The sequence below is a fragment of the Erpetoichthys calabaricus genome, chromosome 15, assembly GCF_900747795.2.
Source record: "Erpetoichthys calabaricus chromosome 15, fErpCal1.3, whole genome shotgun sequence".
NCBI lineage: Eukaryota > Metazoa > Chordata > Cladistia > Polypteriformes > Polypteridae > Erpetoichthys > Erpetoichthys calabaricus.
In genome coordinates, this window is record NC_041408.2 from 26,237,407 (window position 1) to 26,251,596 (window position 14,190).

At 39.3% G+C, this 14,190-nt stretch overlaps 1 protein-coding gene across 4 annotated transcripts in view; it reads left to right on the forward strand.

The window, feature by feature from the left end:
- Positions 1–14,190, forward strand: part of macrod2 (mono-ADP ribosylhydrolase 2) — a 1,343,630-nt gene that overhangs the window by 459,597 nt on the left and 869,843 nt on the right. For all 4 annotated transcript variants that reach the window (XM_028820323.2, XM_028820324.2, XM_051919692.1 and 1 more), the window contains one exon: positions 12,590–12,706. In XM_028820323.2, the coding sequence (XP_028676156.1) occupies positions 12,590–12,706 (117 nt within the window). The remainder of the gene's footprint in view (positions 1–12,589; positions 12,707–14,190) is intronic.

Consider the following 14,190-nt stretch of genomic DNA (forward strand, 5'->3'; position numbering starts at 1 on the left):
AGTACTGTAAGTCACACTGGGTGACTTCACCAGCACTACACTTTATAAGCCAATGCCACACACCTGTTTGCATTTGAAGCTGTGAATAATTCAAAGAGCTTTGTGCATGTGATTATAGTGAATGAACCTTGGTCTTGAGCACTTTAGCAACATTGAGGCATTATGCCAGCATATTGATGTTGGTATAAAGGAGCCCCAGTTGCGTTTCTTGACACACTTCTGCTGAATAATTTGTTTGCTGAAAGTCCTCAGTGTTTGCGTGTCAGTGTAGCATTGTTCATAATGGCACTCAGTTTTTTCCTTTTCTACTGTCTCCAGGGTGTTCAGTGTGCTTCCCATAACTGAGCCCTCTCTTTTAATTAGCTTGTTTATTCGGTGAACCTCTCTTGAAATGATGTTACCAGCCCAGAGTAGAAAATAGCTCTGGCCATCATAGAGTTGTAGAAGATGTGAAAGATGTCACTTCCCACATTAAAGGAACACAGTCTCCTAAGGAAGAAGAGGCTGCTCTGCTGTTTCTTATATAGTTCCTTGGTGTTACAAGACCAGTCCAACCTGTCATTGTTCCCTTGCAGTACACTGTTGAGCTGGAGCTGAAACCTACCCTGAAAATGTTGAGACAGAGCAAGACAGAATTCAACCCTGCAGAGAGTGCTGTTCCATCACAGGGCACCCTCATGCACACCAGCTAACCCTGGTCTTAGTCTATTATATTAGTCCAGTCATTCTGTGTTTATTTTGTAATGTTCTGTTCACAGAGCTCACTATCACCAAGCCCACAAAACAGGATGAGAGAAATAATGTAAACTGAAATTACATTTCTATAACTCACTATGACGCCAAAAGAGAAATCAGAGGAGGTGACCCTTGTTTGTGGGCTCATTTAGCTGTTACTAATGCAGAGACATTGGCTAAGCAGTTTTTAGGGGGCCTGACATTTCAGATTAGACGCATCATCATCCCCTTTTTCTAATTATTTAATAATTCGCCTTGTTACATTTCAACACGTTCATCATTTGTTCATAAGTTTAAGACCTATTACTCTATTTTCATGATCTGTGAGTGTTTTTATAAACCTCCTGGTGGTATTGCACACCTAACATTTGAGAATTTGAATCTCGCTCCCCATGATGAGCTTTTTGTTGCTTTTCTTCATATCACAATTGACTTTAGAGATGATATGCTATGAAGTCCTTGAAATTGCATGAGAAGGTTACCTGTAAATGTTAACAGTCCTACACTGTGGCAGACTACCACTGCTGGCCTGAGTTACAGCTATTTCATACCCAGCTGGTCACCCACATTTCCAGGTTTATGACCTGCAGGCTAAAGCTGCACATAGTGACTTAACCACAAGTTTTTCGGCCACATCTCAACAGTCACCATCTTGTACAATCTGAAGAATAAGAAGACCAAAAGATATATGGTATTTCAAGTCAATGTTCTAAGAGTTAATCACCCTGCTTTCTGCTTTAGGCACAGGGGGAATTGAAGAGAAACTTTTATAGCATTTTGTACCATTTCATTTGTATTCACTGCTTTATTGGATATGTCACAAGTGTCATCACTTTGTATAGCAGTTGCTATAATTCTACATGCTACACAGCATATGACATCACAGCAAGTGGATATTTATGCTAACTTTGCTTATAAATAATAGGATGGGCTGGGTTTGGAAAATCTATGTTGAAAGAACAAAATAGTTTTAGGGAATCATTTCAGGTTTTGACTTAATCATTTTCTTTCATTTCAAGTTGAGTGTTTTTCTTTGAACAAGTTTGGCGTTCTAAGATCTAATGTATTGACACCTGCTTCAGTAAGCTGTTTTCAGTTGGTCCCTAATCTTGGCCACTCACATTTCCTTGACTTTCTTGATTAAGAGACGAATGATTGAATGGTCATGACAACATGAGCCAAAGGAGATTGTGTGAAAAGAGGTCTGATGACAGCTTCTTTCTGGTCATACATTTGATTGCATTGCTGCTTGTGTGGTTACTTTGGTACATCTGTTAACTTGTTGTACCTACTGAGAAAGACACATGTGCCTAAATATTTTCTCTTACAGCCCCACTGATCTCTAATGAGAGCAGCAGGTTGTTTCCAATGGTGGCAAACCTCTCTAGAGAAAGTAGCGAGGGATCAGCTATTTAGTCATCTCTTATGCTGATCCTTCACAATTTGGGATTGGGAACAGCGTTGTATTGTGGTGGAGTATATGTAAATGAGGACAAAACATTCAGCAAGTGCCACATCAGTTATGAAGTGAGTGGCCAGCGAGCCATAGGTTCATTTCTAAGCCTTCATCTCCTCAGCACTGGGATGTTCTGTAAATTCTTGTGCTGTTGTTTCCTGCCCTATTCTGAATACCCACTTTCTAGTTAACAGTTGGCAAAATTATGCAACATGACTATTTTATGCCTAATTTTCATTACTTCTATGACTTCTCTTCACTTAGACTTCAATTTTCTTTCAGTCTTTCTGAACATTTCTCTTCAGATATGACAAAGAGTCCATTTTATCGTTAGGTCTGCTGATTTGTGACAGTAACACCACCTGTTCATATTTCTCAGTCTCCTTTTGTTTTTCTAAGTCAGTAGTACTTCAAGAGGTTCCTTTATTGATGTACACAAAAGAAATTCCTCTGCTGTAATTCTCCAACGTTCTCTTGTCCCAATCCAGTCTGGACTTTTCATTTTTTTTTTATGTACCTGTTTCTTTCTTGTCCATCTTAAGGCTCCCTTCTCTGAGTGCCCAGAAAAACATTTTCATTCTTCGGCAACCTTCCTCCATGATTGCTGGTCTACCCCTCACATCTATTATTTGTGTATATACTGTAGATGTGTGTGTGTGTATATGAGCACTCTTTGATAGTCTGCTCATGTAAGCTGTTAAATGTGTCCTGCCATTTGTAAATGGACCACCAGGCATGCCATGTCTTTGTGTTTATTCTTTAGACTGCACACTGTTTCATCATGTTTCACATTAACAATACTTTACTCACATACTCCAGTGATATCCTTTTTACTTTTCTCCATCTCCCCTTCACTTTTTTAATTTGTTTACCCACTATACTTTATCAGACACATTACTGTACTAGTCTGTTGATCAATTAAGATTAACAGTGCATGTCTTGGAGATATCTCTCTCATTTTGCTTTTCTTTATTACTCCAGCATGTTCAATTAGACCTTGTAAAGGAACTGGCACTCTGTCCAGTTTTGGTGAAGTGGCAAATGTTGTGCATAGTTTAAGAAATGTTGTGCATATCTTTCAGTAATACACAAAGAAGTGTATCAGAATCTGCTTAATAGTTTACAAATGATTGATGGCACAACAATCCATCTTCAAGTAACCATCCATCCATCCATTGTCCAACCCGCCGAATCCGAACACAGGGTCACGGGGGGGGGGTCTGCTGGAGCCAATCCCAGCCAACACTGGGCACAAGGCAGGAACCAATCCCGGGCAGGGTGCCAACCCACACACCAAGGCCAATTTAGAATCGCCAATCCACCTAACCTGTGGGAGGAAACCGGAGCGCCCGGAGGAAACCCACGCAGACATGGGGAGAACATGCAAACTCCACGCAGGGAGGACCCGGGAAGCGAACCCAGGTCCCCAGGTCTCCAAACTGCGAGGCAGCAGCGCTACCCACTGCGCCATCGTGCCGCCCCTTCAAGTAACCAGTTTTTAAATTTTTTTTATGGAAAGCCCATAGAGGAATTCTTTGCAATCTGACATTAAATTGCTCCAATTAGTTTGTCTTGAACTCTCCCATCTACAACATGTACAGTTTGGAAGTTTCATTTTAAAGTAACTTTAGTTTGTGATATACACCAAAGCAGATATTTCTATAAATAACCTTAATTTGAGGAAGAAATCTGATCTGAGATCAAACCATTAAAACTCAGAAGAGCTCTCAAGATGGCAGATTCATGTATGAATTCCAAAATCAAGATTTCAAAATTTGTCAGAATTAGAACATTCTGAAAAATCATACTTTTACAATTTGCAATGATGTACAAAGCGTAACTGGTTTGAAGACAACTTTGCAGGAAAAGCTGCTTTCTGAAAACTGTGCAAACCCAAACAAAGCATCACTTGATGGTGAAGCTTAATGGATTATTATATGGAGATCAACACAGTCTGTAACACCAGTCCCCACACATCAGACGCTATTTGTGATAAGCCTTTCTTGTCTCTCTATTAAAAAATAACAGACACTGTGATGTAAATAGAGAATTAGTATTTTCAGAATTTTTAATCAGGTTTGATTTATATTTTTGTGGTTTTGTTGTGCATAATGTTCTCAGTGGTCATCTTGGTGTAAAACTTCTGGTGGGGCCATAACTTTCTGTTGCCCAGAAACATCTGTTGGTCGTGATCTGTCTAAACTAAAAGGAAGCACCTCTGTTTTGGAAGCAAAAGGCTTTAAGGTGAAAAAGGTCCTAGCCACAATAACATGGAAAGAAAACTTCAACAAACCCACGCAGCACTACTCCAACATAGACTCTTGGGTAGACTGTAGCACTAATCCCCATGGTGCAGCCAGTTGTTTTCTTGGGCATTGTGAGACCAGAAACAGTTAATAAATTATTTTCTACATACCTGTTCTCCCTTCTCTTCTTTGAAACAGGGGCATCATACTGTTAAAGCAGATTTTTCTAAATTGAGTGCTGTCAGGCAGTCCCCCTCAGCTGTGAGAGAAGATCCAGATGCTACATGGCCCCAATCTGATCAGCATAATGTCTTGGGCTTGATACAAACCTGATACTGAACTGCTTTTAATTAAAATACTATGGCTACCTCTTTTTAATGATGAGATTAAGGGGCTCTTGTAATCAAGCCAAGGGTACACTGAGGACACTGCAGGGCCAATACAGCTAGCCCTGTCAGGCAGAAACAGGCTTGCAGTACTTCTCATTAAGGCAGTTTCACACACTACTAAAAGCATTGTTTTTCTAGATTAGAATTATCTTTGAGCAGATGATGGGAATTGGAAAAAAAAATGCTTAACCTCCTAGTGTTAACATTTTTTTCTCAAAAAAAGTAAAAGTCGTTGCATTTTTTGCTTGAAAAATTACTTTTTTTTAGTAAATCACATCTTTCTACTGTAAAATGTGCAAATCACAAAATTACAATATCAGAAGTGTAAAACTATAGTGCTAATAATAATAATAATATGAAATGAATGATAGTGATGATGATGATGCAAATACCAAATATCGGCAGCAGCTACCACTTCTTATCTGTTTGAATGGGAAAACTGCTTAGGTGTACGGTCATTTATTTACCCGACACTGTTCAGCATACCAGTTTGTCTCAACAATTCTTTTGGTCACGTCATCATCAAGATATAACTTCAAGTAATTAAGTAAGTAGATCTTGGCTGTCAATGTTCACTTTTATTCGTGGCTGCTGCATAAAATCAAAACGAGGTGGAGCTGGTTTATTTGAAGCAGGGTCAAGAGAATCGCTTTTGGTTTCACTGTCTGTTTCAATTTCAGAGCCTGAAGACAGATTCACTTTGTCATCAATGCTGATGCGAGGGTCCTCAACATCACTCCTCGTATTACTGTCAACAGCATGCAACACCTGGGATGCTAAAAAACGTTTCTTACGTGACACCATTGTGAAGCTAGGAGAAGACGTAAATATGCTAATGCCTGACTAATGCTCGGGGCTAACACTATTAGCATTTTTACAGCCCAAATAATCCTCAGGTCTAACGCTTACGCGAGACACGTCTCTGCAGTTGCCCGACTGACACTTTTAGCACTGTTTTCTCAGCCAGAGTGATGCTCAGGTCTAACACTAAGGAAGTTAAGAACACAAAGTGAAGGGTTGTTATAAACATTTTAATAATAAGTTGAATTACTGAGATAGAGAGAGAGAGGTTGGGAGCATGTGCTGATTACAACTCGTTGCCACCCCCTACTACATGACAAAGCACTCAGATTGAGATCTGAAGCATGTGAGATATTTTTACAGTGGCTGGAGTGCCAATCCTGAGATAGGCTTATCATTAATTTTACCCAACAGTTGGTGGGCTATTCCCTGCTGGCCCTTAATACAGAAATCACAATGAATGCACTGTTAAAAACGGTGTTTAGGCCATGAGCAACTTTATGAATAAATGAGTAAATCGTGCCTGAATAAACATGCCTATTTATTTAATATATTTTCAAATATGTGTTGTGATGCATTTCAGATGATTTCATATGAATATATATAGATAGTTGTATTGTATATTTGCATGTTTTGGCTTACGAGGTAATATAAGTGAACAGTTTTGGTCATGCCAACCCATTCCACAGAGGGAACACTGCTTTTGACTGTCCCTCCTTTTTCGCTAAATAATTATGTGGTGATGGCTGTCAGCTGCCTAGAAGAAACATATTTTTGAACATGGACACACAGCAAAGACCTGGACACAAATACGGTGGTCCTGTCTGAGAGTATTTCCTGTATGACACTGAAAGGAACAGGAGCAAGTGTGTAATAAATGACATGATGGCTTTTTTGTGGATCTCAATCACATGGAAAGAACCAATCAAATTTAAAAACACTCTTAAACTGCTTTCTTTAAGAAGCCTGTAATGAAATTGAGGACCATAACAAGTTTAAATAATACAGACCTACCAAATAAGATAAAATAACAGGTTCCTTTGATTACCAAACTTGGACTCTGCTGCTGGAAAAAGCTGCTGTCTGGTCACCTCAGTTGATTGAACACAAAAAGAGAGAATGTGCTGCTGGTACAGCTGTTTATTAAGTCAGACTTGTCTAGCAGGTCGCGTGAATCACCTGCCTTCATATGTTACTGTGATGTACTTGATCTGAAGTTTAAAGTGCCCAGTGCTGCTAAAGTGAACAGCCTGCTACAACATGAGCGAGACACCGTATAAAACTTTCAGAAGATAACTCTCTGAAGCAAAAAGAGCCTCACTGCATGCTTCTACGATCCCTGTGCTATGTAAGCATAGTGTGCATTTCTTAATCTTCATCAAATGCTCATGTTTTAAGCTGAAATGAAAACTAAGCTAAAATATTCTATCAAGATAAAGAACTAATTGAGGGAAGTCAACAAAAATAAAAACTTAAATGAAAATGGTGTAAAGTGCATACACCTACACTGAAAATAAATTGAAAATGAAATGACAGGTGAAAATAGTATGGATGTAAAAACCAATTAAAAAAATTGGAACTAAAATAACCATGGCTGGAGCTCTAAATGAAAAGGAGAAAGTCTTGTTGAGCTAAAGTGTTTTAAATGAGTAGCCATTCAAGTGCTGAGCTAGACTGTGGGCATGCGTAAACCCATCCTCTTTCCTGCCTCTGCCAAACAGATGCTTCAGTTATGTGGCGACATTAGATTCACACCTGGGCCATGGTATTATGGCCACAATTAACTTTTGAAAAGTGCACTTCTGGGGCCTTCATTATAGTTAGGCGAGATGCATGACTGAATTCCAGCAATAACCTGAAGCCCCAAAAAAACTCTTTAAGCATTCCGTTAGATAGACTGGACTGAAATCACACTGCCGTTGCCATGCTGGTGTATCAAGTTAAAAACCCAAATTTTCTGCATCTCATTTGAGGCATCTCACTGCTTTCCTTTCTAACAGCAGTTTCTCAAATCCTCTTCTTTTTCTTCCTCAGAACATTGTTGCTTCTTCAGTAGCCTTGGTGCCGGAGAGCACAAATGAAACTTCGTCGCTTTACGTTTGATTGATTTCCAGCTCCTAGCAGGATGCCAGCCTTTCAGACACATAATTTGGATTTCTATCTTGCTGCCTCCTTTGGCACAATGGGCTATCTATCAGAAGGGTCTTCCTTTTAACAAGCTGAAATTAAATCCTTATGAAGAAAGGGCTCTGAGTAAAAAGCCTTTGGGGAGAATTCTATCTTAGCAAGGAAATAATAGAAAAGAGAAATATAAAGTCGTATTAACATGAACTCCACTGTGCAGTGGCGTGCCACGTCCAACGCCGATCGAAGAATCCACAGTGCTTTGTGAATGTGCAACACCTGACTGACCCCATCAGGCCCAGTAACACCCACAGGACATGCACATGGAGCTCATTGAAAAGACGACAGAAGGCTATGACCAGAGCTAAGACAAAGTTCTTAGTCATTGGGCATCCCACTGGCTAAACACCTGCTGCCATCTGAAGAGAAGATCGGAGCATCTGGCTCTGTCTGTCTCTTTGTCTGTCAATCATATATTGCTTTTCATTTCTATATATCTGTCTATCTGACTCTTGAATCTATCATAAGCTTGTTAGAGACCACTATAAGAAGGTTTTGGAGAGTTACTGCCTGTAACAAGAGCAACGGTTTTTATCAGTGTTCTTTCTGAACTTTCTTAACTAGTGCCTAATATTGCAATCCATCCATCCATCCATTTTCCAACCCGCTGAATCCGAACACAGGGTCACGGGGGTCTGCTGGAGCCAATCCCAGCCAACACAGGGTACAAGGCAGGGAACCAATCCTGGGCAGGGTGCCAACCCACCGCAGCATATTGCAATTGAATGTCAAATCTTTTCTACTAAAATTTTGGGTGGCCAGCACAGTAGATACTGTATGTACTCTCTTGCCTACAGGCAAAGCTGACTTGACTTTTGTAGCTCTTAGGAGAAGGAAGCACTCTAAGGAAGGAGACTGGCAGGGATCTCAACCCTTGAATACCTGACCTCCATGCAGTGTGTTAATGATGGCATCCCAATCAAGTCTATTGAATACATAAGAGCTGGCAGTATTGAGGAGAACATTAGATCCACTGTTTTACCTGGGAATGCATAACATGGGCATCAAATCCAGTGGAATTAATTTCTCCAGGAGCAATCCCTGGGAGTGAGAAGACTGGCTTGGTGTGGTTGGTGTTGTGTTCTTTTCCTCATCTTTTTACCCTTCATTTTATATAGATCATTGTATAGCAAACACTAGCAGGACAGAACAGAGAAAATAAAATACCCAAATTAAATACAGCACTAGGGCTTAACGTTTTTAAAACACAGTCTTAATTTAAATGTTTGAGAGCAAAGATTGTTTACTAACAGACTTGTGAAGACAGAATGAGTTATAATGAAGGCATACCAAACAAGTGAATTGCTCACAGAGACTTAGGGACAGGGGGGCACTACTTTACTGACTGAATGTTTACTGAGAGTTAGAGACAAGGAGTGCTTATAGAGCTGTCAGAATTTTTATAAAGAGTAGCAAACTGAGTATTTCATAGAGCTGACTAAGTATTCAAAGAGAGATGTCAGTTGTAGGATAATGACAGGGCTGATGTCTGAAATATTCTTTCTCTAATAAATGTATGAAGGTGAAGGAGCACAGACCATTGCCCACATTTGCCAAGAGTCTCAAGAGTAAGAAAACAGTCCTAACTGGCTCAAAAATCTCAGAGTGACGCAAATTTGGTCCTTTTCCTAGAAGCAGAAGTAAAAGCATTTGATCAGTGTTCTTAAGTTCTGAAACTACTTCTAATTTCACCAAAATTAATGTGAATTTGTGAGCTGTCATAACTTGCTAGGAGGCGCCAGACGATGGCATTCAGGCAAAGACTGGAACGCACATCCCAGGAAAGGCAACATGTTTTGGAAACACTGGACATCAGTGAACTTGTAAAAGGACAGCAGTTTGACAGAGATGGAATAATATTCATAAAAAAATCTTGTGCGTTACGTGACTATATATATAATATATATATATATATATATATATATATATATATCTATATATATATATATATATATATATATATACAGTATATATATATATATATATATATATATATATATATATATATATATATATATATATATATATGGAGAATCCGTGTGCTATCAGCTGAAATGAAAGTGTTGATAATGTTACATTTTTTTGGCCACAGGGGAAATGTAGCTTTATATTAGCAATAATTTGGGTATGTCACAACCAACCATTTCTTAGATTTTGGTGCTTGTTACAGTGTTATTCTTGATATTGTTACAACGTGGCAACAGTTTATGTGCAGCTTAGTGCAATATCCTATGTTATTATGGTTTCCTTTTTCTTCTACTTCTTTTATTATTATTATTATTATTATTATTATCATCATCTTTTTGGTGATTCCTTAACATTAGTATCAGAAACTACAAAACTGCATCATCATAAGTGCCATTTTGGGGCTCAGGGTGATGTCATTCATTCTCAAATGTGAACCACTACTCCTTTATGGGAGTGAGTGAGTGCAGGACCCTTTATAATTACTTCTCATGTCCTACTCTGGGGTAGAACAAATTCTCATTCTAGTCAGACATTTAGTGCAATTCCAAGTAGTAATTCTGAGATACTTGATAAATACAGCATGGGACTCAAGTTCTGTTCCAGAGATTAAGTGAGTGATGGGGTCTTGAAGAGTAAACACTTAAGCAATTCATTTTGCCTTCCTTGTTGTATGTACTGAGTGATTGCATATTTATGTGTCTGGGAGGCCTGTCCTGACCTTGTGTGTAGTGCTGCAATACGGCCACCCTTTACCATATGTAACCTGTCCCCCCACCAACATTTTCCTGCCTGTTGTGTTTGATTGCAGTCTTCCTTGAACAGGACCACAGTTCAAAACAGAGAGTGCTGTGTCCTGAGTAACAAAACGCTGATGGTCAAGTCTTGTATAGCAGCTTCAGCTCTCTCGAGACAACCTTCTTTGTCATTACTTACACATACGCTTGCTTTACTGACCTCTGCTTTCCGCAGCAAATTCATTTCTACTTAAGAAATGTCATCCAGGGCTTTTGTCAATATTTATAAGGTGAAGGTCTTTATCAAATTCTCTTTAGTGCGTAAAGAAAAACAACAAAAGCTGCAGTTCTTGATGGTGCCAATTAACCCAGTTACTATAATTTAAGAAACTTAATGACTCCAAACTAGATACGCCAAAATTAGAGACAGCTGCTCACTATTTTGTTTTCTGGAAAGAAAAACAGCGGTAATTTTCAAGTGTGAGCGATTTCATTTGTGCGTAATCACAGGCACTTGATGGACTAGTTCTAAGGAAGGCTAATTATATTACCACTGGAGAGGAAGACGCATTTCTCAGCGCCCGTCACTAGAACTTCTTTTAGTCTTTTTCATTTTTTTAATGAGATCTGTGCTCTTTAAGTCTTGTGGATGATCGCCAGCAAGGTGGCAGGCTTCCTCCTGTACATAACACTCGTAAATGTACACTTCTGCATTAAACATGCTGGCCACCGTTCAGCCTTCTAGGTTCCCTGACTGATGGCCTAGTAAAAAAATTTACAACGCAAATGTGTCTCTTGTTTTGTTTTGCCTAACAGAATTAAGTTTTGTATGTAAATTATGATCTTGATCATTTTTTTTAATACAGTACATATGCTTGTTGGTTTCTTGCATGCATTAAGCTTGTTCTCTTTGTCCATGCCTTGTTTTTCTGCCTTGTAATCCAGTGCCTACCTCATTAGCTCTGAATGCACAGCAGAAACCAATCCTGGAGAGGGCGCCAACCCATCATGGGGAACACTCATGTACACCCCCATACTGGGCCAGTTTAAAGTCAGAAGTCAGCTGACTTTGGGATGTGAAGGGACAAATTGCATACCAGGATTAAAACCCACGCAGTTAGTGCCCAGGCTAGGATTTGAAATTAGGATTCTTGGCTTGCATGGTAGCAATGTTAACTACTGTTGAGCCTACATGTTTACTGTTTAATGGTTCTAAAATGCTAAATGTATATAGGATGAGGCTCAGTTTTTGTGGTCGGCCTTTTCAGGGCAGATTTACAGCTATGCCATGCTGTTTCTATTTCTTAATAAATGATTTTACTTGACTTCAGTGGATTCAGTGACTTGCATATGTTCTTGTCTCCATCCCCAGAATTGGATCACCTTTTCACTGAGTTGATTGGTGTGTTCTTTTGTCTTCATTCTGTTGGCTAGGCCATGATACTAACTCACTACAAGTTGGAGCTTCCAGATGCAGGTGCATTTACACCACAGTCATCTGCAACCCCCTGACTGCAAGAGCCAGTGATAATTTAGATGTGTAATATTAAAGGATATGAATGCTTATGTGATTGTTTATGCGTTTTATATTTGTAGTTACTTTAGACAACCTTTGCAAAGATCTGTTTTCACTTTGACATTAAAGGGCAGTGAATATTTTCCATGGGCATTGTGTATAAATTTACCTTCTTTGTGTGTGACCAAGGAGGTGCAACATTCAGGGAGGAAGGTACCTGAGGGGGTGAAGAGAGACTAGTAGTGCTTTGGGGTTTTCTTCCATGCCTCCTGTTCTGTAAATGACTATACCCTGACAGAAGCAATTAAGTTAAGACTTGTGTGTGTCCAAAAATGAAGGGCAAAAAATTTGAGAGAGGGGAAAAAAATAAAAGCATGGAGGGAACATGCTGCACAGTTTAGAGGTGTGTGTTCTAGAAGTCACTGAAAATGACTGATGGCATTCCACTTTGTGACTCTAATATTGTGTTACTGGAGGCAGTATTTGCATGTCTGCCATGTTCTCTGTTTTGAAGGGATGGCTCCTATATTCCATGTGTTAACTGTCCTTTTCCTTTTTAGTGGATGGCTGCATTCATCGGGCTGCAGGTCTTTGCTTGCTAGATGAGTGCCAGACCCTCAATGGATGTGAAACTGGCAACGCGAAAATCACCTGTGGATATGACCTTCCGGCAAAGTGTAAGTCCCATTTAATCTCAACCAGGGATTGGGGAATTTGGGATCTTGATTTGGGCAGAGTTTTGGGCTCACAAATCATGTAATCTTAAGATATCAGCTTCATACTATTATAACAGGAATTATCATTTCAAATTTAACAATTGATGGATATTTCTGGGAAACAGGGTCAAGCCCTGTTTGTAAATGTGGTCTTATTGTTTCGGTAGCATCAATTGGGACCTGCAGGTTGCTGTTAGGGTTAATGGAACGCCTCTTCCTGTAAAGGACATTTCTGAGTTACAAATGCATTTCTACCTTGGGCTGAAAGGATACAGAACACTTCAGAAGATTTCGGGTTGTCTCCCTTGCTTGATGTCTTGGTGTATAGTGTGTTTTTGTGTTTGGGGGGGGCATAGGGCTAAGTAGTAAAAAATTACCACCCCTCTTAAAAACTTCCTAGCTGTTGTGTGGCAAAGTTTACCATAGATTAGTGTTATATAATTTTTACATGTTTGTATTAGCATACTCCCATTTTATATTCTGTTCCTATGAAGCAGTGAGGCACATGCTGCTTGGCCTAAAAACTAGAGCTTTTTTTATACTCTGTATCTATCTTTATGAATCTATAATGGCTGACCTCTTCCTGGGTTGCACAGAGAAAAGAGAAACACAGGAGCTCCAGAACTGGTGCACAAGTAAAGGAGGATATAAGGAGCTAATCCTGAATACCCATACCTGGCTTCAAACTGCAATTGATGAACAGTTACAGGCTGATGTTGTGCAGAACTGCTAGCACCATTAGCTCATTCTGAAAAGATGACATGGCTCTTTTTGTTTCTTTTATCACCATGTCTCTCCTCTTTTTCACTTGTCATGCTGCAAGATAATTGAGAAGCAAAATGAAAGCCCCATGATATAACTGTTCTTGTTTTAAAAGTAATTTAACCCTGCTGACTTCAGTAGGTTGTTCACAACTGATGTTATGAAAATGGTGGCAAGGGGGTATTATAGATGCAGGGGACATTTTCACCATTAGTGAGTACAGGAACCTGAAAATGGTAACTGGGCTAATGTCTAAAGTAGCGGAGCACAAGAGGAGGAGTTAACACATTATGTTAAAGCACCAAATATGGCCCAAATTGTTCTTTTTACTACTAAAATACTGAAAGAATCTGTCAATGAGGAGGTGAAGTGCATTAGGAATAGTAAAGGTGAATTTAAATATACAGATAGTGAAATAGCTAATGCTCTAAACTTGCATTTTTCTGAGGTCTTCAAATGTGAGGAAGTAGATGATCTCCTAGCGGTAACAGGGATTACTAAGGAGATACTGAGGGATTTGGAGATTGTAGAGGGAGAAATTCTGCGCAGATTAAATAGGTTGAAAATAAACATATCACCAGGAACAGGTAATATTTATCCTTGAGTGCTTAAGGAGGTTAGTAAGTAGATATATAAACCCTTGGCACATATTTTTAGAAAATCATTGCACACTGGGGAAATTA